This window comes from Schistocerca piceifrons, chromosome 2 (genome assembly GCF_021461385.2).
Source record: "Schistocerca piceifrons isolate TAMUIC-IGC-003096 chromosome 2, iqSchPice1.1, whole genome shotgun sequence".
NCBI lineage: Eukaryota > Metazoa > Arthropoda > Insecta > Orthoptera > Acrididae > Schistocerca > Schistocerca piceifrons.
In genome coordinates, this window is record NC_060139.1 from 756880777 (window position 1) to 756903944 (window position 23168).

Genomic DNA, 23168 nt, shown 5'->3' on the forward strand with positions numbered 1-23168 from the left:
GTTTATGCTGGTAAGCATATTGTTGAAAATTCTTCGTCCGCTGTTCTATTGCGATTTTTGTCTGACGGCGGCTTGCTGAATGAAGGCCATACTGTGTATTTAGACCGATTTTATTCCAGTCCAGAGCTTTTTCAACGATTGGCTGACAAAGTTACTGGAGCTGTTGGTACTGTGAACAAATGTAGGAAAGGATTACCTAAAGATTTAGTATCTAATAAGCTGAGAAAGGGCGAAATGTCTTTCTAGCGTAAAGATAATGTATTAGCAATGAAGTGGAAGGATAAGAGGGATGTGTATACATTGTCTACCAGGCTTCAGGCCACATTTGGTATGCATTCTAATAAAAATGGGTCTGTAGTAATGAAACCACTTCAGGTACTGGATTACAATTTGAATAAAATTGGAGTGGATATTGAAGACCAGTGCCTGCAGTACAATCCATTCCAGCACAGAACTGTGAAATGGTGGCGAAAATCATATTTCCATCTGCTGCTGATGGGAGTATCAAATGCTTTTTGCCTATACAATGCAGGGCACAACAAGAAACTCACAATAACAGACTTCGTAACAGTGCTTGCAGCTCAGCTTGTTGAAGATGACACACTTTGAAGTCATACAAAGGAATAAAGGAACTATAGGTCGGCTAACAAAGAGACACTCCAACTACACAAAGAAATATGCTGCTCGTGTGTGTCACGTGTGTAGTGCCAGGAGCAAGAAAGAGAACGGCAAAGCTTCTCGCAAGAGACACGGTACAAATGTGAACAGTGTGGTGTTACACACTGCCTGGAATCTTGCTTCAAAATTTTCCACACTAAAAAACAATATGATTCTGTGTGAAATTTGTATGCAATTGTTGTAGACTGACAGAAAGATGTTATGTAGTGCCATAATATTAGTTATATATAAAAACAAAGATGAGGTGACTTACCGAACAAAAGCGCTGGCAGGTCGATAGATACACAAACATACACACAAAATTCAAGCTTTCGCAACAAACTGTTGACTCATCAGGAAAGAGGGAAGGAGAGGGGAAGACGAAAGGAAGTGGGTTTTAAGGGAGAGGGTAAGGAGTCATTCCAATCCCGGGAGCGGAAAGACTTACCTTAGGGGGAAAAAAGGACAGGTATACACTCGCACACACGCACATATCCATCCACACATACAGACACAAGCAGACATATTTAAAGACAAAGAGTTTGGGCAGAGATGTCAGTCGAGGCAGAAGTGTAGAGGCAAAGAAGTTGTTGAAAGACAGGTGAGGTATGAGTGGCGGCAACTTGAAATTAGCGGAGATTGAGGCCTGGCGGATGACGAGAAGAGAGGATATACTGAAGGGCAAGTTCCCATCTCCGGAGTTCGGATAGGTTGGTGTTGGTGGGAAGTATCCAGATAACCCGGACGGTGTAACACTGTGCCAAGATGTGCTGGCTGTCCACCAAGGCATGTTTAGCCACAGGGTGATCCTCATTACCAACAAACACTGTCTGCCTGTGTCCATTCATGCGAATGGACAGTTTGTTGCTGGTCATTCCCACATAGAATGCATCACAGTGTAGGCAGGTCAGTTGGTAAATCACGTGGGTGCTTTCACACGTGGCTCTGCCTCTGATCGTGTACACCTTCTGGGTTACAGGACTGGAGTAGGTGGTGGTGGGAGGGTGCATGGGACAGGTTTTGCATCGGGGGCGGTTACAAGGATAGGAGCCAGAGGGTAGGGAAGGTGGTTTGGGGATTTCATAGGGATGAAACGTATCTTGGCACAGTGTTACACCGTCTGGGTTATCTGGATACTTCCCACCAACACCAACCTATCCGAACTCCGGAGATGGGAACTTGCCCTTCAGTATATCCTCTCTTCTCGTCATCCGCCAGGCCTCAATCTCCGCTAATTTCAAGTTGCCGCCACTCATACCTCACCTGTCTTTCAACAACTTCTTTGCCTCTACACTTCTGCCTCGACTGACATCTCTGCCCAAACTCTGTCTTTAAATATGTCTGCTTGTGTCTGTATGTGTGGATGGATATGTGCGTGTGTGTGAGTGTATACCTGTCCTTTTTTCCCCCTAAGGTAAGTCTTTCCGCTCCCGGGATTGGAATGACTCCTTACCCTCTCCCTTAAAACCCACTTCCTTTCGTCTTCCCCTCTCCTTCCCTCTTTCCTGATGAGGCAACAGTTTGTTTCGAAAGCTTGAATTTTGTGTGTATGTTTGTGTTTGTTTGTGTGTCTATCGACCTGCCAGCGCTTTTGTTCGGTAAGTCACCTCATCTTTGTTTTTACATATAATTCTTCCCACGTGGAATGTTTCCTTCCATTATATTGATATCATAATATTAGTTAAAAATAAATAAAAATTGCATTCTCTTATCCGTATGACTTTTCTAAATTCTTAAAAACACCTATGTGATTTCTATAACTGTACATTAAAGCTGTGCATTCCAAAGTAGTTTCTTTTTTACAGAATTAAAGTAGAAAAGTGCAGCTTCAAAATGGTACCAAATTTGCCACAATCCAAAAAGTAGATTTGATGCAGTGATTTTTTAAATAATGGCAAAATTGCCTGGGTTCTAATAGGCCTGGTACTGAGAGTGTTAACAATTATTTCTCAGCACAACCTACCCTACAACACACTTACAAGGTTGTCAGGCTGTTTTTGACTATCATTTATATCACTAAGGACATTACTTACTAAGTTAGAACAACTTTTCAGAATTCTATTTGAAAGTCTATAAATGCCATGGGAACTAGGATATAAAAAGTGAAAATGGCAGTTTATATTTGTTAACAAAATGTGAAACAACAATGACAAAGTACAACCAGGTAAGTTCAAACTACAAGTTTTGACAGCAACTTACGTGAAAGAAAGATTGGCTGGAGGAGGGGGAGGGGGGGGGGAGAGGAGAGGAATGTGATGGAATACACATACTGAAGAAAGGGAAAAAGAAAGTGGAATGAACAATTGAGAAATGGAAAGAACAATGAGAAATTGGAAAGTTTTCACTTTATTGTTTGGCATAGAGAAACAGGTTAGATGTGTTTAAATTTTTAATGAGTTTTGCAGAAGAAAGTAGTAGGTTTCTTTTCCTATGGGACACTGAACTGTGTGCAAAATACAGGATAGCTTTTTCCAGGGGGCAACAGAGAGTGAGTTTGCAAATATTTCTGTTCACTGGATGTGTATGGCTACAAAACTAGCTAAGTGAGATCCTGTGTTGTGACTCTGATAAGAGGGCAGGTACTTTATCTCTGATGGGCCATACTAGCTCCTGCATACATGTGCACTGGTGACCTGATGAATTAAGATATTGCATATGGTAATCACAAAACTTGCCTGACTGTTACCATCTTAAATGGACATATAAATCATTGACTTGTTCAAACAGATGTCTGTTGTAGATGCAATGCACACAAACATTCATGGTTGGTTTTCATTACTCGTGCTGTGTTGGATTCAATTGGAGGTTCAGCGGAGCTGGTGACTGCACTAGTTCACACTTCACATCCCCCAATACTTCTGGAGGGCATGTAGACAACCGGAAGTTTTCCTGCATGTGGTGACAGTATTCCCTGCCCGTTCTCATGTTCACTCAAAGTTGAACCCAATATCTTCGCCATTTTCTGATACAACAGAGAGCTACCACCAAGAACTACAGGAGGATATTTTTCATGGAACTCTGGGCTAATTAATTTCTAATGGAATACTAAAACTACTTGGAACATTTTCCCATTTATCTTGAGTCTCAGGTTCTGCACCCATCTGAAAACTGAAGGCAGATCATCATTCATGTTGGCAATGACAGTATTTATATCTTCACATCAGGCATTTGAGTAATGCTGGAGGTTGTTGGCATACAAAGAGTATTTACAGAAAACCACATCTCATGAAATGCCAGTGACATACAACGAGAACAGTAGTGAGCTTAGGAGTGAGCCCCTCGCCAATCCTGAGAGAATGTGCTTTCAGGGCAACTTTTCATTCTCACATACAACACGATGCTGTATTTCTCAAGTAGCTTTCAAACCAATTCAGTGTACTCGCAGCAAATTTTTGCCATCAAAATTTTCTGAGGAGTCTATCAAAGTTAATTGTACTTTGCGTAAGTATAGTTGCGTCAACATTGTGGCCTCACAATTGTCCACAGCGTATTTCAGCTCCTCAGTTACCTCAATTTGTGCAGTATTTGTGCTATTGTATTAGTTATTCAGTCAGCGAATTGTGAAGAATATATTCCAAGGCTTTGGATACAGTGGATATATTACAAGGTGACTGTAGGTTTTCAGTCTTAGGGATAGGTCTGACCATGCCACTTTTCTACAGAGTGGGATATAGGAATTCAAATTTAACTTTAAAGGGGTAATGAACCAAGTCAAATTCAATACTTCTTATTGCTTTAAAATTCTTGATTTTCTTCACGTTTCTTAGAGGTACTGCTACATTGTCCACTTGGACTTCACCTAACCTTGAGTTAACTAACCTCGAGGTCCCCTATTTCACTGCAAATTTTTGAAGGAAATTGGAAATTTCAAATGGAAGGTTTTACATAGAGTAATTAATCATTTGGCATTTTTATTGCTTGTGTTGTGTGCAGGATATTCTATTTTTGGAAAGATGTTTCTTTGCTTGTTTGTACATTGAAATAATTAAATAATAACAGAACCTTAGCTATTAGTATTTTGGATAATTCATTTCCCAGAAGGTGTTAGAATTCTGTTTTACTTGGATTCTTGTTTCCTTCATTTATTGGAGCTCAACGGTTAATAAAGGTGTACCTTTTATTTTTGCACCTAAAAGTTAGAAGACAGAGCTTTTCTAAACTTGATCTGAATTTTGTTACATTATCTGTTTGTTTATGAACATAAAATGCAGCATCTAACATTTGCATTTTTCGCACTATTTATTGCTAATTTGATCGAGAAAATTTTCAGTTTCTATTACATATTCTCTCTCTCTCTCTCTCTCTCTCTCTCTCTCTCTCATTAAAAGCTTGAATTGGGATTCTATTTTTGTCTTTCAGGTTACTGGACTTAAGTAAAGAGTTGATGTTCAAACTCAAAGCAATTTTTTCTGAATTTTCAGTTTGGAAAAATTCCACGGATTCTCTGACTTATTCCTGTTAGATCTCTAGAGTCCCCAGAACCGTAGGCCTTGCACAATGCAATGGTGGATTTCTCTTCCGAGTTACCACATGGCAGTAATGCTTTCTTTTAGTGGATTTTTATTTCTGCAAGCAGAGGGAGTAGAAATTGGACAAAACAAGAACATACTGTTGGTCTGAAACAATCTTGTATCATAGTTTACTCCACAAGTTCTTCCTCCCTTTCTGCTGTTCAGTACCAATCTTCTCGAGCAGTCCTGGGGCAGAATAACAATTTGCTTGACACTGTTTTGCCCCTACATAATGAGGCAATGAAAGCACTGTTACCAGGAACTTTTGTTTGTTATCAAAAATGTACTCCCATGGACCATGCACCTTGCCAAGTTGGGATGGGTCTCATGCCTAAATGATACAAATGCTCTCACTGTAGGTACAACCACAACAGAGGGATATCCATGGAGAGGTCACACTAACTTGTGACTCCTGAAGAGGGACAAGCAGCCCTTTTAGTAGTTGCAGGGGCAAAAGCCTAGATGATTGATGGATCTGGCCCTGTAACATTAGCCAACATGGCCTTGCTGTACTGGTACTGCAAATGGTTGAAATCAAAGGGAAACTATAGTCATTTTGACCCTCGCCCCTTCCCCCTCCCGATGGCATGCAGCCCTACTATATGGCTTAAAGATAATGGTATCACCCACGGTAAAACATTCCACAGGTAAAGACAGATGGTAAAACAGATTTTGAAATCACCTTTTTAACTACAAAACATTTCCAAGGGAAAATGTGTACTGACTAACTTATTGGTCAGTAACTGCAGATTAAAGCTGTAGAAGCTGCAAAAACATACGAAGTAAAGCAGATGGGATCTGTATGAAATTAAAGAACCAGAGGCTGTTGAGAGTTTCAGAGGAATACAATGTAGGACTGAAACAGTGCAAAAGGAATACAACAGAACACAAATGGGTAGCTATGAGATAGGAAATAGTGATGGCAGCAGAGGACCAAATACGTAAAAAGACAAGGCCTAGTAGAAATCCCTGGATAACAAGGGAAATAAAAAATTTAACTAACAAAAGGAGAAAATATAAAAATCCAGCAAATGAAGCAGGTCAAAGGATTACAGACATCTTAAAAATGAAACTGAGAGAAAGTGCTAGCAGGCAAAGTAAAAATGGCAAGAGAACAAATCCAAGGCTGATGAAACATGCACAGCTATGGGAAAGTGAGATGCCACCTATAGAGAAATTAAAGAGATCTTTGGAGACAAGAAAAGCAGCTGTGTGAATATGAATAGCTCAGATGACAAGCCAGAACTAAGTAAAGAGGTCACAATATTATAGAAAAGGTACAAGAAGTAGGTGAATTCGAGACGATTTCACAGTGATATCGAAGCAGATTTCAGGGAAAATCCATTTGGGTTGCAGAGAACTGTTGGAACACACAAGGCAACACTGGCTCCATAACTTAGCTAAGAAGATAGTTTAAAGAAAGGAAAACTTACACTGATAGCACTTTCAGATTTAGAGAACGCTTTTGACAATGTGGACTGGAACAAACTCCAAGGAAGGTGAAGATAGCAGGAATAAAATACAGGGAGTGAGACATTATTTACAAATTGTACAAAAATCAAACTATAGTTATAAGAGTAGGATGAGAAAAGAAAGTGGCAGTTGAGAATGGAATGAGACATGACTGAAGCATATCCCTGATGCTATTCAGTCTGTTCATTGAGCAACTAGTGCAAGAAATCACGGAGAAATTTAGAAATGGAATTAAAGGTCAGGGATACGAAGTGAAACTTTTTGAGGTTAGGCAATGAGACTAATTCTGTCAGAGATGACAAAAAGACTTGGAGGAGTGATTGACTAGAATGCACAAAGACTACAAATTTAAGTGCTAGACAGTCTTTTAAGAAGAATTTGTCTCGAGTGTAGTTTTGCATGGAAGTGAAATGTGGACAACAAGCAGATTAGACAAGATCAGAATAGAAGCTTTTGAAATGCAGTGCTGTAGAAGAATGTTGAAGATTAGATATGTAGGCTAGATAACTAATGAGGAGGCACTGAATAAAATTTGGGGAAACAGAAATTTAGGGTACAACCTGATTAAAAGAAGAGACTGGCTGATAAGTGACATCCTGGGGAATCAAGGAGTAGTCTACTTGGTAAGGCAGATAAGTGTCATGGGTAAAATAGTTGAGGGAAACCTAGGCACGAATACAGCAAGCAAGTTAAATGGTCGTAGACTGCAGTAGTTAATCGCAGATCAATTATTCAGAGAACTACCTACAGACCACCAGGAGGAGCTGCACCAAACCAGTCTTTGGACTGGAGATAATAACAACAACACTGAAAACTTCAGTGCTTTAGAAGACTGAAAATAAAGGAGAAAGAATTGAGCGGATCAGAATGTAATATCTGTCTTAGCACAATGGTTGAAAGCTGCTGTGTCCAAACTGGAAAATATGTTACACAGCTGAATTTAGAGCAGAGATTAGGGAGGTAACAGGAACTGATTAACAAAATCTAATATACAATAAAATCAAATTAAATACACTGCCAGACAGTTTTGAAGCACCCAGAATGGAGGAGGAATCAAAATGAAACTTCATGAGTTGAGACTGTATATGATATTTCAATGACTACAAAATCCGAGTCAAATTTACAAAGAACTTTGCAGTGTAATCCCAGATATCAGTATTACACTGCACTGTCTCTGGTCTGGTTGCATGTATTGATTCATTTGGGAAGGGTGTCAAAAGCTGTTTTATCCTCTCCCGATGCAAGCTGGCCCACAATTGTTCTAACTTGTCCTTGATATCCTGGATAATGGCACTGGGACAGATTATGTCCAAGCTGGTCCCACACACGTTCTACTGGGGGCATATCTGGGGATCTTGCTGGCCACAGGAGTCTCCAAATATCATGCAGACAGTTTATGGAGACATGAGCATTGATCTGTTGAAAAATTGCACCACAATACTGTCACATGAGCAGGACCACATGACGACACAGGATGTCCTAGACGTACCTTTCTGCTGTAAGAGTCCTCAACCACAACCAGCCCTGACCTGAGGTCATATGTAATGGCTCCCCAAACCACAATGCCAGGAACAACACTGCTGTGCCTTCCCAAAAAATTTGAAGAATGGGACTTCTCACCATGCCACCACCACATCTGCCAACAGTGGTCACCTGGGGTTGTGAAGAACAGCAATTCATCGTTTAACACAATACAACCCCATTCATCAGCAGTCCATGCTTCCCAGTCACTGCACTACTCCAAAGGCACCTGTTTTTGCTGTGGTGTTAATGGCAGCTTACGCATAGGATGGTAATTCTTATCCAAACTGCTGCTAATCTTTGACCAATTGTGCAGGGTGACACAGATTATTAATTGTTCTTGGATGGCAGGTGCAAATGTGAAGTAGGTTACAAAGTGCTTGGTTCCAGATACAACAATCCTCTCTTATGACAGATGTGGTTGACCAGAACCTTGATGACAACTGTGCCTGCTCTCACTTTCCCTTGCATTCCACTGTCACATTTTAATGCTTACACACCTGGATATTGCACGATTCACCCAGGCAGCCAAAGGAAGATCCACAATGAGGCCCGTTTCAAACTCTTGTCAGGTGCTATCTCCCACCAATCACTCCATATCTTCATGCTGTCCAGGGTGCTTCACTTTTTTGTGATATAATGAAGACAGGTTTCTCGGCCTCCCTCACACTTATGTGCAATCACATGTGTGTGCATGTGTGCTTGAGGGGGTGGCGTGAGGGGGGGGGGGGTGATGAGCTCAAGAAAGGACCTGCCAGTACTAATGGGAAGAAAGTGTTTCTTTTTACCATTTCGTTCTTCCTGAACTTTATGTCTGATATAAATTGGCAAGCTAACAGGAGCATTTTCTTCAGGCAGTGCTATCCTTCAACAGAATGTGTAGTAGCGACACAGAGCATTGTGAGCAAGCACCATTTTCGGGAGGCGCTGTGGCTCGCAGACAGCGGCCTTCTGGGGGTATTGGTATCTGCACATAGAGACCTTAATACTGTATTGTTCCTACAATAAACATTAACACACAGATGCTACAACAATCAGCATATGAAATAGTCACACTTCAAGACATTGACCAGAAGAATAATATGACCTAAATTTGGAAAAACATCTTAATCATTATTAATGGTGTAGGAAAAGATACGAGGGCTATTCAATAGAGAATGATGATTTTTTTTATATTTATTTATTTTTTTGTTTTTAACAACACACCTTTACTCATCCTCATAATTTTGATGGTCCTTCTCAAAGTAGTCTCCCATGAATGCGATGCACTTGTCCCAGCGTTTCTGTGAGTCCTCCAATACATGCTGGAAACCTTTTTTTTTTTTTTTTTTTTTTTTTGAGGTCCTTCAAAATCGCCTCTGCAGCCTTCACCACTGCTTCTGATGATTGATAATGCCTCCCACAAAAGCATTTCTTCATGTTAGGGAATAGGAAAAAGTCACCTGGGGCTAAATCTGGACTATAGGGAGGGTGAGGGATGCACTTCACATTGATTTTTGCAAGAGATTCAGCAACAACATTGGCAATAAATGGCTGTGCATTATTTTGGTGCAGCATCCAGCCTGCTTCACGAAAATGTGGTCTTTTGGGCCTGATATGGACTTGCAATGTTTTCAGGACATCCCTGTAGTATTGTCCAGTAACTGATGTGTGTGCAGGTACAAAATGCTGACAAACCATTCCATGAATATCAAAGAATGATATGACCATAACTTTCCCAGCAGAACCAACCACTTTTGCTTTTTTGGGGGTTGGTGATGGAGATTTCCATACTGAACTTTGCTGTTTGCTCTCAGGATTAAAATGATGTAGCCAAGTTTCATCAGCAGTGATTACATTTGAAAGAAACTCTGGATCTTCCTCTAACATCAACTTTAACTGCACGCAGACCTGCACACGAATGTCCTTTTGTTTGGGAATCAACAGTCTTGCGACCCATCGCGCAGAAACATGCCACGTGTAATTTTTATGTCACCAACATGTGGGTGGCACCCAATGAAATGGTCTTTATTTCATAAAGTGATCTTAAGGTAATTCATTGATCCTCTCTCACAATGACACCAGCAATGCTGATGTTTCCTTCTGGAAGAGGAGTAACTGGAGCACCGGGTCCTCCTTCCTTTGAAATTGATTCTCTCCCCTGTTTAAACATTTTGAACCACCTTCGAACTGTGCTGTGGGGAAGAACATACTCTCCATAGGCCTCCCGTAACATTGTATAGGCCTCAGCTGAAGATCTGTTGAGATGAAAGCAGAATTTCAAAGCTGCATATTGTTCTCCGCATGTTACCTTCATTGCAGCAGTAGGCAATACTGAACATGGGTAACCTTGCCTGCCTCTCATAGGTGGGAACCAGGAGTCCCAACAATGAAGCTACTACAGTGTGTTTGTTGCACATTAATCTAACAGAATATCAAACAAATTTTAGTGCGAGAAATTATGACCATAAAAAAATTATGATCATTCTTTATTGAACAGCCCTCGTAAATTGCTACTTACTGACAAGACGACATGTTAAGCAGCAGATGGGCACAATTAAGCTTTCATTCACAACCTTTGTTAGAAAAAGAAGAAGAACTTACACCATTCACTCTCACAATCAAGCCCACCTCATGCTGTGATGACTGCCAACTCTGGCAGCTCAGACCAGGATCTTCATCTTTTTTTCCCATTGTGGTAATTCCTCTTTCTCAAAATGGTTGGCCGGCTCTCAGCAGCCATCCTTTTTTTTCCAAACCTGTCCTGCCAACCTGCTCACTATCCTGCTGGCAACCCTATTCTAGAGATGTTTAGAACCACCAAACCAATGTACCTACAAACTTGCAGTTGTCACCATCCCCAACGCTGTTCTGGATTGAAATTTGTGTTGTGCAGTGTTGCCTTTTGAACTAAATCAAAGTCGTGTCAGACTTCTCATTGATTTTCATACCAAGATTCAATGAAAACAACTTTCCTACCCACATGCAAGGAATCACAGCTCTTCTACCAAACAAAATCTGCCCTACACTGTCAATCCTTGCCTTGTTTAGGTCAAAGTGTCTAAAACAACTTATCTGACATTAAGATAAAAAATTAATTTCTGATCAGGCTGAACTTTGAAATCTCTCCCCACACATTATTTCACTTTGAACTGGTATCAACTTTAACTAGCAAAATTACACAGATCAAGTGAAGTTCAGTTGCACTCATCAGTTCACAACCTATTAACACTTTAAAAAGCAGATTTAATTTTGTGCAAACACAAGTTTAAAAGAAATAAATAATTAAGAACTAGTTCCTACCACAAAAGATACGTAAGTAAATATCTGAATGCACTGCTGAGGTTTGAACATTTTTTCCCCAACCTGTGAAGTTAGTTTAAGAAAACTGTCTGCTGCCTAAGTCATGAGTGCAGATAATTACTCCCATAAGAAATGATGTGGAAGAGTTTAAACACATTTCATAGACACTGTGAAAGCAAGAAAGGAAAATTTGCAGTGCACAAAAGTGTCTGCAGATCAACAGTAGCTAATAATGATTGAACACATCTTGTGGCTTGAACAGCAAAAAGTGCCCTGTACATAAATTCTATAGAAATCAATGTGTACAGAATGTTGGTAATTTTGGTGCTGGATGTCCACAATGTCTAGTCGGCCGAAGTGGCCATGCAGTTAAAGGCGCTGCAGTCTGGAACCGCAAGACCGCTACGGTCGCAGGTTCGAATCCTCCCTCGGGCATGGATGTTTGTGATGTTCTTAGGTTAGTTAGGTTTAACTAGTTCTAAGTTCTAGGGGACTAATGACCTCAGCAGTTGAGTCCCATAGTGCTCAGAGCCATTTGAACCATTTGTCCACAATGTCTAAACTGGTATGACAACTGCATGCACAATGATGATGGCACAAATGTAGGTAAATTACCATTGATATCTTTACTAGCCTCCAAGTTTAGTAGCACTGTGGTTATGTGCTGGTCTACGGACACAAAGATCTGGGCTTCAGTTCCTAGTCATTCAGAAAGTTTTGCTTGCAATTATCAATTTTTACCTCTGGCAACATCTGTTAGTGTTGAAAATGCTGAGCTGAACCAATGTTCATTAACCACATCAAACTGGACATTTTCAAATAACTCGCTGGGTAAGTTACTTAGAAGATCAGAGGAAGGCAAGGAAATAATCATGAAGAGAATCATTCCCAGTAGGTAATTGTAGTGTTCAAATCAACCTTCAGATTGGCAATAGCTCAACCTACTCATAACTCTGTCGTTCTCTGCATCAACAATTTATTTAGAATTTTGAGGACCTGAAACCTGTTAACTATTGGAACTTTCATCCACACAGAAAACTACCTAAATCCATGGCCAATGATACATAAGATGTATCGCAATGTGACACCATACTTGGCACCAGGTTGTGTTCGGAGTCGAATCAGCCATGGCACCAAGCAACCAGGTGACTGTGTATTATCAGCTACCAGATGATGTACTCATTGGTATTGGTCATAAAGAGAATTTTGACAACACTTCTTTATAAAACCACATGACTTGAAACCATCTCCTGTTGTCTTTCTACATTCTGGGCTATTGTAGTGTGGAGCTTTCTGTGTGCAAGAGTCTTAGAGGATTGCTGTGTTTTTCCATTTACATTACAGATGATATCTAACTTTTCTGATTATTGTAAAACAGGAAGAAAACTGAGTTCCAATGATCTTGCTGCTTATTCCGTGAAAGAGTTAACCAATTTTTTGACTGAATGATAAACAATGAAACTGATGTGTTTTCTGGACAAAAATTATTTGCAACAATTAAAAAAAAAACAGAACTACTACTGCAACCAACCAAAAAGGAAACAATCACTAACTGCAATGTACATCTTATTATTAACATTTTATAAGTTACTCTTCAAAAACTAGTTCTAGCAAAAAATATTTTATAGCTGTGAAAATATTTTTTTAGAACACCTTCTTTTGCTTATTTTCTTCCATCTTTACAACACAAAACCTTCAATAATAAATACTGTGTATCTATTATGTACATGTCACATCTGTGATCTAAGAATTATAACCATGTTGATAGCTTATTCACCAGTGTTGTCATGCATATATTGTCCTAATTTATATTAACAATAAACCTCTTTCATTTGAAGCAAGTTAAGTGCCACATAACATAGTGAATGTATTAACTGCATTAGTTTTCTGGGATGGGGTCAAAATTGAGCCTCTGTCAGCTAAATTTATACATCCAACCCTTAAAACACAAACCTGAAAAGCTATCTATCACAGTCCATTCCAAGAAGGCACAATGCACAATTTATAGTAGCTGTGAAAAAAGCCACTGCAACTGGCTATGTAATACTTGATGGAGAACTTCTACCCATTCCACACTTTCAGTTCAACATTACATTAAGAGAATAAATACAGATCTGTTGACATGGATATGAGAAGAAAACAATGAGAATTAATCCTTTTCAACCCAATTGTTCTACTCACTACATTCTCCCGATCTTTTATTTTACTTTTACAATAATGGAAACTTGGCTGACATAGTCCAACATTGGAGCTGTACTAGAAAACCATATGTCTGACAGTCCAACAGTCAGTCTGGAAGGATTAAGCAATCTGTAAACCCTTGGGACAGGAAAAGAATTGACAACCCCAAAATAATTTTCACGCATGACCCCAGCCTCAGTAACATTGGCCATTTTATGGATTGACTGATGGATTAGACACGCAATTACTCCTTTACTATTTCTTCTTTTTCCTTTCTTTTGACACCTTTGATATGGAAGAAATACAATTGTGTACAAGATTCAGCACATTATATGCAGAAAGTTAATAAACTGGTATGGCCTAATAAATCATTCTGTAAGTTATCTTTCTGCATAAAAAATGGAAATACGGATAAGTATAAGGCACTGAACTAAGGATAAAGCATATAGGCCTAACAGAAAAAAACAAAACAGTTTTGAAAATCTGGCGTCGCCAATATTAAGAACACACCCACCGTAATCCGAAAGTCGGCATGTGATCCATCTGTTAGATCTAACTTATACTTACAACTGGACACAAACATCCTTAAAAAGCTCAATCAGTAAGTGTAGGCCTATACGTCAACAACGATTACAGACCTTTGCATCACTGTCATTGCTATCATTGGAAACATCATCATCTTCATTAGCACCCAGTCCAAATGAGTCAGCAGCATATTCTGCCCATGTCACCTTCCCATCCTCATTTTCATCAGCATCTTCAAAACGGTCATTTGCATCTTCCTCTGATAGCATTCTAAAAATGGAATCCAGTACACAATAATTAGCAAAATAAATCAAGACATAAAATTTAAATTTAATTAAAACAAAATGAAAGTAAAGCCTACAAACTTAATGTGCAGCACAATGCAGACTGCATAACTACACAACTCTTAGCCTGTATAATCTTAAATTCCATTTTGTGGAGGTAGTTAAGGTGCAAGACTTAGTACATTTCTCCATATAGCTGCCCGCTAATATATTTAGTTACACACAGCAACACTATCCCACAAAATCCTGCGATTTATAAATTTCTTTTCCAAACTGGAGTAAGTACTACATTTATAGGAGAAGATTACTAACAAAACCATGTAACAGGGTGCCATACATAAATGTAGCACCAGAGATTAAAATTAAAAGTAATTCAGATGACAACAAAACTTCAACAAAATTTTACACATCAACAAATAAAGGGTCAATTGGTTACATAATAATATAATTTGCCATCAGTGTACAACTGTGAATTATTTTTCTTCACTTATTTTTCCTCCTTTAGGCATATGGATAATGAAGATTATTTACAGTCCTCTCAGTAATGTATGAAGATTGGTTATGTATACAGTGTGCATTCAGTGCTAAACAGACAATAGAACCCATGGCTGTCAGTAGTGTTTTAAGGCTACATCACAATAATGTCAGCAATCCACCAATATAAATCACACTCCTCTCTCGACGGAAAGGCCGTACAGTGCTGTCCTTAAAACTGCAGCACCGTGAAGGCGCATACAACAAATAACAAATCGGTATGCTTCAATAGGCAAATGATTAGATTTTTATGAAAATAATCCTCAAGGCTGTGGCTAAAACATTTCTGCTCAATATCACTCCTGCCAAAAGTGCTAATCCTGCAAGGTGAGGAAGAGTGCTTTTGTGAAGTCTGGAACGTAGGAGGAGGCACTGTAGAGATAAAGCTGTGAGGTTGAATTTTGTGTGATGCCTGTGTAGCTCAGTCAGTGAATACATTTCCTGTGAAAGACAAGGTTCCTGGTTTGAGTTCTGGTGTGGCTAACCTGTCACGAAGTTTCAACAGCTCAAAACTTTGAGCAAAAAGGGCTGTAAGAACTATAAATCAAGACAAGTACACTGAAAATGCCAGAAGTTATCATGTGAAAGATTAATAAATTTTTTAAAAATGCTAATGAGAGGATAAAGTCAGGATAAAAACGACTGACTACCATATGACCAGAGAAGTGTATAACAACATTATTATATTAGTGAATATTCATATCAGATCCTATGAATCAAGGTTACTGAAGTCTCTAAGTGATCTATGCATTTGAGATAGTAACACTTCAAAGACACAGTTGAAAATGACCAGAGAAAGAAGAGAGAAATCTGAAGCTAAATATTATAAAGACAATGGACAGGAATCAAGTTGGTTCAATAACTTGGGAAGGACTGGAGTAATATGAAAATGTGTACTAGAAAAATACAAACACTGATTTACTACCATTCAATGAAAGGATATAAAGAGTAGGAACATACTCGCCAATGGGGAGATAGAAGGAAAGAGGGTAGAAAGATTTGGATTTAATGATCTATTAATTATGAAGTCTTTACAAATGGAGAATAAGCCCATATTGGATATGGATGGAAAAAGAAATTAGCCATGGTCTTTCAAAAGGAACAATCATGGAATTCACTTAGAATGATTTACATAAGCCACAAAAGACAAATCTGAATGGCTTAAAAAGGATTAGGCCTACTCTCTTTATCCTCATGAATAAGAGGCAATTATGCCAAGCATTGTTCATCTCACTGACTGACAAAGAAGGAAACAGTTGTTAAGAAAATGGGCAGAAGAGAAGGAGGTGAAGCATGAAACAATTTAGGAAACGAGAGGAGGTAAAACGAAGAACATTAAGTGCTTCCCCATTACCCTAAACAGGTGATAAAGAAACAAACACAAACAATTAAATGAACTTACTTGAATGAACGTATTATCCAAGCATGTAACTCATTTCTGTCAATCATCTGATCATTATTCAAATCCATTTTGGTGAGCAATATCCGTAACCTTCGTTTGGCTTCCTCTGGTTCCAGCTGATCAAATGCCTCCGCTTCCTTTACACTGCCTGTTCAAAGAAAATTGTAACACACATCTGAACACGGTTTATATGGTCTAGTAGAAAATGATTATGTGGACTTGCATATATTACAGAAAATTAATGTACCAACAAGTGAACATACTTCTTTTATTATTAAAATGTTGGCAAAACAATTGATATCATTTGTACACTACACTTATTTTGTTAGTATATGGTAACATAAAAAATGTAAACAAGAAATGCTGACAACAGATGAGAACAAAAGGAAACACACAATGCAGGATTTTGTGGCTGGTATTGTCACCCTCTTCTTATTTCTGTTACACATTTTTCTGTGTCCTAATGCTTCATTTCCTAACAATCAAACATCAGAGGCTACAAATTCTCAGTAGTTTCAAACAAGCTCAGCTAGCTTAGCTGTATGCTGAGCAACAAGAAAAGAGAACTACAAAGAAATTTGGCAAGAGAATTAAGGTTTAGGAAGATGAAATAAGAACTGAAGTTTGCCAGTGACACTGTAATTCTGTGGAATCGCCTTGGAGGATCAGTTGACCTAAATAGATGAGGTCTTGCAAAGAGGTCATTAAATAAGGCAGTGCTGCAGGAATTGGATTAGCTAATGATGCATTAATAGTAGTATTTCTCCCCTGCCCCAATGCTGGCCAAGTTTGTGTGTGTATTTTTACTCTAGCTCCAGAAAGGACCAATGCCAAAAGTAACAATTTTTCTTTCTCTTCTGTGTGTGCGCCTGTCAACAACTCAGCACTTCCGTTCAGTGAGTGGAATACACATTTAATCATTAAGAAGGTATTTGGAGTGAATCTTTGTACGGAAGTAAAACATTGACAGTAAGCAGTTCAGACAAGAAGAGAACAAAAACTTCTGAATAGTGGCACAACAGAACAACATTGATAATTAGAGGGCAGATCGGACCCTAATGAGTAGGCTGAATCCAATCAAGGAAAAAATGATATTTCAATAAACTACCCAACACCTCATTGAGAAAAAGACTCTGAAAAGTATTTGTGTGAGGAAACTTTACACTGGTGAGCAAAACACCAGGACAAAACAACACTGGTATGATGTGTCACTGCCAAGCAACATAGCTTGAATGACTTTGGACCACACATAGAAAATACTACAACAGTGTAGTGCAAAAGATAAAGAAATATGCAATCAGACGAACAAATATGATACTATAATGTTACTTAAAATCCGTCTTGATTGCAAATTTTTTTTTTTATTATTCATATGACCGGATTTTAAGTAACATTATAAAATCACTGATTGCGGTTGTCCCATAAGACATTATGTCTGTTTTTGCAAAATATGATACTTTTCTTTAAAGACAATAATTATACTGAAGACACGACAATTTATGATGATTCTACGAATATGACTGCTAATAGGGTGTGAGATCACCACAGGGGTGGCAATGCATGCTTTGAAACATGCTCCTATGCTGGCCATGAAATTTGTAAGCAGTTCTTGCAGTAAGGTGTTACTTTTCTCTACCAGCATGGTTGCCAACTACTGCATGGTTGCTGGTGCATGTGGATGAGCAGAAATATGTCCTCAATGCATCTTACATGTGCTTGGTGGGATGTAAGTTGGGTGGGGAGGGAGGAGGGCATGAACGAGCACACCAGTCCATTTGTTGAATATCGTATCATTCAAAGAGCTACTCAATCTGATGCTGTTTCATACAGTTGCATATTTTAATCCATAAAGACAAAGTCAGACTGAATTCACCTGTGAAAGGTGCACATGGAAAAGGAGTATAGTGTAACAATAACTTTGACTAGAGAGTAACTTGCTCAAAGATTTGGAGGCCAGAATGCCCATGTGACATCATACCTCCCCACACCACAAAACCTCGCCCACCAAAACAAATCATGTCTAACAAGTCTGTACCCTCATATGGTGAGTGGTGGGAGCATGTAAGGCATCCAAGAACATTGTTGTACATTATCATTTTGCTAGTGTGGGAAGGCATAATACTGCATGTACATACTGACCTCCAAAGCTTTGAACGTGGTACATTTGCCAGTTAATATTATTGTGACACTGTACTCCTTCACCATGCGCATTTTTTGAGGTTTGCATTTGGCCCTAATTTCATTTTTATGCATGACTGTATCGAATAGCAAAGGTCGAGGAGTTCTTGGAACAAAGGGATATTCAGCGGATGGACTAGCGTACCTGTTCCCCCAACTAAAGACCTACTGAGCACATGTGGGACGCACTGGGGAGATGTACTGCAGCACGTCCACAGACACCAACAACCATCCTGCAGCTGTCAACCTAGCTGGAGGAGAAATGGAACATTCTACCACCAGATCCTCCTCCAACCTTGTGACCAGCATGGGAGCACACTGTTGAAGTGTTGCCCTCAGTGACCACACGACCTATTACGAACTATATCCTGCCATTTGTACTTTCAATGGAACCATCTTGAATCTCAATGACTTCAGTGCAATTACTGTCTTTGAACAAATTTGTTATTTCCGTTGCCTCACTACACCATCTTTTCAGTAAGCTTCTCTACTACAGTGTAGCAGTTCTTTCTATGTGAATGTTACTTTCACCTCAAGTTTTGTACAACAATGTATATGCTGTATAACATCCACTATGCTTCAAACAACAAATGCACTCCTTCATATGCAAGTCCATTGTTATCTCCTACTGGAAATACAGGATTTTACAATTGCTATTAAATTACACACATTACTCTAGTTTGCCAGCTATATACAGGGCGAATTTTACTATTCACAGATCTACAACTTTGTCCTGAAGCTGCCTACTCTTCCCTATGCCAAATTGTCATATAGACACGAGAATTAATCAGCGCCATAAAAACGTTACAATACCTGAAGGTAGCTCACATCTACTGAATGAACACATCATCGTTGGCAACCCAATCCCTCAAACTTTGATCTCCCTTGACAATGAAGTTCTCATGGACAAAGTACAATAAACAACTATGAGAGAAGGGCAGCTGCCAAAAGTCTCCCGATTGTGAAATTAGCTGTATCCTAAATTGTTATACATGGCAGGTAACAACATACTAAAAGCTTCTAGTCAGGAAGAAAGTAATGGTCAGCATAGTGTAAAAAAAGAAAAATAAGTATTTTTATCCCATTACTTCTAAAATTATGTTCTTACCCCGTTTCCAATATGGATTTTATTATTGGTTTTCCTATGTCTTAATAGCGTGAGAAACTTACTTGTTCTGCTTTCCTTCTACCTGCAACTAGCATACCCCCTCCCCCCCCCCCCCTCTTTCCGTCATTTCACAATTAGGCTTAATTCGTTCATGATGAAACCTCGTTCACATTATTGTTGAGGCAGTGTGTAAGAAGGGGCATGCTTCAATAGAAATACGGAACAGTGCATATAATTATTGTTTTTACTGTCCTTGTGTGGGCCTAGTTCTTTTTCTAAACTAGAGAAGCCCTTCTGAGGGCAACGACGGCTATTATCTAAGAATATCTCAGTTTTGGCGCTTGGATAACTATTGTTGAACACAGTCCATTTATAACCACCACAAAGGCAGCAATGCTATTGCAACTTAGGTAAAAAATATGCGTATGCTAAATTAACTATGATGATCTTTACTGGTTCTGTGATTAAAACGAATAAAGGCGGATTATCAGTAAAACAAAAATTGACATTCGTTTCTACAAGCATGTGAACTTGTCATCCAATAAAACACAAGTGCACAATAGATACGCAACAGAGTGTTTTAAAAATAACTGCCGAGATAGGTACAAAAATAGTTATTTTATTTTCAGACTGCTTTAGGTAATGTTCAAAAATTATAAATGAAAAATGTTAGCTGCTTAGCGCTTGATTCTGACACTTTCTGTACCAAAACAATTACCATTTCTATTCATTGTAGGACGATTTTCTTACCTAGGATAGCTACATGGTCAAATTCCGAATGATGTTCGCCTCCAGCATAATGTTGAGCATCTCTAGGAACATAACCGCCATCCTCCTCTCTTTCTTGGCCACGATTGTGCGCATGAATGTGAGGCGAAGCTGGAGAAGGGCTACACGTCGTAAATAAGGTAAAAATTAACAAATTACAATAGAAAAACACAGACATTTCTCCTTTCATCATCCGTCTTTATCTGCTCCACCGCAAGTGAAGACAATTTATAACTGCAGGTCCTCGCCAACGAACAGTATACTCAACATTCCGACAGCGCTGCGAACAATTCGCTGTCGTAGCGCTTAAGACAGCACAATTTCCCAGCGCATAGTACACTTCGCACAGCAGTGCCAAGAAGCCGGAGACATACGGCCTTACCTTCACACTCCCCCACTGTATTCAACACTTGCCCCACGGGTGTTTATGATGGCAACAGAAAGGAGATCTCGCTTGTCAAACAGATTTTTAAAGGAACTCTCTGGAACGGCTACTTTCTTGTCGCTTTTTCAGTTTCATAATCTGTAATTTGAAAGATGTGGCCTTTACTTCATTAAAAATCCACTATCATAAACGTATGTAAGCTTTTAAATGGAAATTTTATGCATTTTGTGACCGAACGATACATAATTTACTTTCGATCCCAAATACGTAACGCCGCTTTCAGATCTTTATGGAATCACCGTCTATAGAGTATAGACTGTGATAGAATCAAGTACAACACATCGTTCATAAATCGATCTGCACTTCTTGTGTGGGCTTTTGTCTACATTTGATCATATACGCGAATAAATGCCAGCGAGTGCGTCACATGTGCAGTAGTTGAATAAAATAGCTTGAAAAGCAGGAAGTGTTTTCAAAATATAGGTTTATGTCAATTGTGTGAGGCTCTAATTTGTAGTCTTCCTAACGATACGCTAACTGAACTGACATTGACGTTGGACCTAGTGTGAAAATGGGTCAAACGATACTAAAGACCCATACAATATCATTCTTGAAAACACTGATAATGTCTAACCAAGTGTCCTCCAAATCAGTACTAAGACAAATGTTGTTTTACGCCCAGTTCATAAAAAATACGACAAATAATACATAAAAAAGAAAATAAGCATGGTAAATCATCATTTAGTGCAAACAGTGAACTGTTCGAAATCGTGTAACAAAAGCAGTATATTAATAAATTTTGAAATGGAAAGAGTGGCATGTAATATATCCACACGTCACGATTTTCTCTTGAACAGACAGGGGAAGGAGTAAGTATGCAGTAGGCTTTCTTCATTAGTTAAAATTAGCGGTTGTACAATACAGGTGCATTTGTCTTAGAAACAACAAGTCTGCCTGAATAAATCAGTGTTTCAGAGAAGTAAAAACAGTTTGAAACCTAGTGATGTGCAACTGCTAAAAATGAAAACTCGAGAAGTGGATTATCGTTAGAAGTATCATAACACAAGAAAGCAGAACCAGGGAACCATCTAGCAAGAAGACATTATCCACCGCTCAAAATGAGGAGAATTTTTTTACTCCCAACAATGGTACATCCAAAACTGAGGTAAGTGATTAAGCAACACACAATATAATCCTTGGTTCAAACTTTAAATAGCTCCACCGGAATGTTGAGACTCTTTCCAACAAGCTGAATGAAACATAAGCCTTGTTAAACGCTTTGAGTGATATTTCTGTTTTATGTTTTATTGAGCACTGACACATCTACCTCAGTTCGAATTAGCAGGCACATTTTGTAGAAAAATACCCAGATATGGTGGTAGCTGCACATATGTCCGAGGAAATATAGAATTCAATAATGTAACCAAATCTGATAGGTTATCCAGAGATAGAGACACACAACTGTTAATAGCAGAACTACTAAATAAAACACAGTAATCATCTGTGTACGTAAGTCACGGGATAGTGATAAAAAAGTTGTAAAAAGTAATATGTAAGAGCTGTTAGAGAATTTTGATATCCTCCAGAAAAATATTTTCATATTTGAGGACTTCAATGTTGATTTCTCCAAGCCCAATAAATTTAATAATCGATTCAAAGATCTTCTGAAGTCGTTTAACTTAAAACCAACTGTCACTAGCCCAACTAGTACATCAGCAGAAGCCACTGATCACGTTTTTCTAAATACAGAAAAATATACCCAGAACACACAAATTGTAAACACCGGTTTTAGTGATCACAATGCCCAAATAGTAATAAAAGCTATTCCAGGAGACACAACACCCCAAAAAACTTTATCTGATATCAGGAAATTCAATTGATGAATATGAAGATTGCCTCGAGAAGAGCAAACTGGAATGATGTTTGAAGTTCAAACAACACAGATGACAAGTTCATTAAATTTATGGCCACTTACAAACACTTTTTTGAAATATCTTATCCTGAACAAACATCAGTAATAAATTCTGTGTACAGAGCAAATAAATGGATCACAACAGGAATAAAAATGTGATGCCATAAAGGAAATTATGTGAATACCTGAAGCAAACCACAAATCTTGCCCTTGTTAATTATTTTAAACAATACAAACGAATACTTAGAAAATTTTTATCAAAAGCAAAGAAGGAAAATGACAAAAACATAGAAAATTTCTGGAACAAGAGTAAAGCACTCTGGAGAATTGTCAAAAAAGAAACAGCCACTATGTCATTAGACCATGACAACATAGAACTTTATAAGAAAATAACAATCAGATAACTGACCTCACAGTAATGACTAATAAATTTAACAATTACTTTTC

The 23168-nt window shown here is 38.6% G+C and overlaps 1 protein-coding gene across 1 annotated transcript in view; it reads right to left on the bottom strand.

The window, feature by feature from the left end:
• The window catches only part of LOC124774900 (reticulocalbin-2), a 44711-nt gene extending 23610 nt beyond the window's left edge, over positions 1–21101 (bottom strand). The window contains exons 1-3 of the mRNA XM_047249559.1: positions 20407–21101; positions 16371–16518; positions 14264–14420 (exon numbers count right to left, since the gene is read on the bottom strand). Coding sequence (XP_047105515.1) covers positions 14264–14420; positions 16371–16518; positions 20407–20617 — 516 coding nt within the window. The 5' untranslated portion in view covers positions 20618–21101. The remainder of the gene's footprint in view (positions 1–14263; positions 14421–16370; positions 16519–20406) is intronic.
• Positions 21102–23168: the final 2067 nt, after the last annotated feature.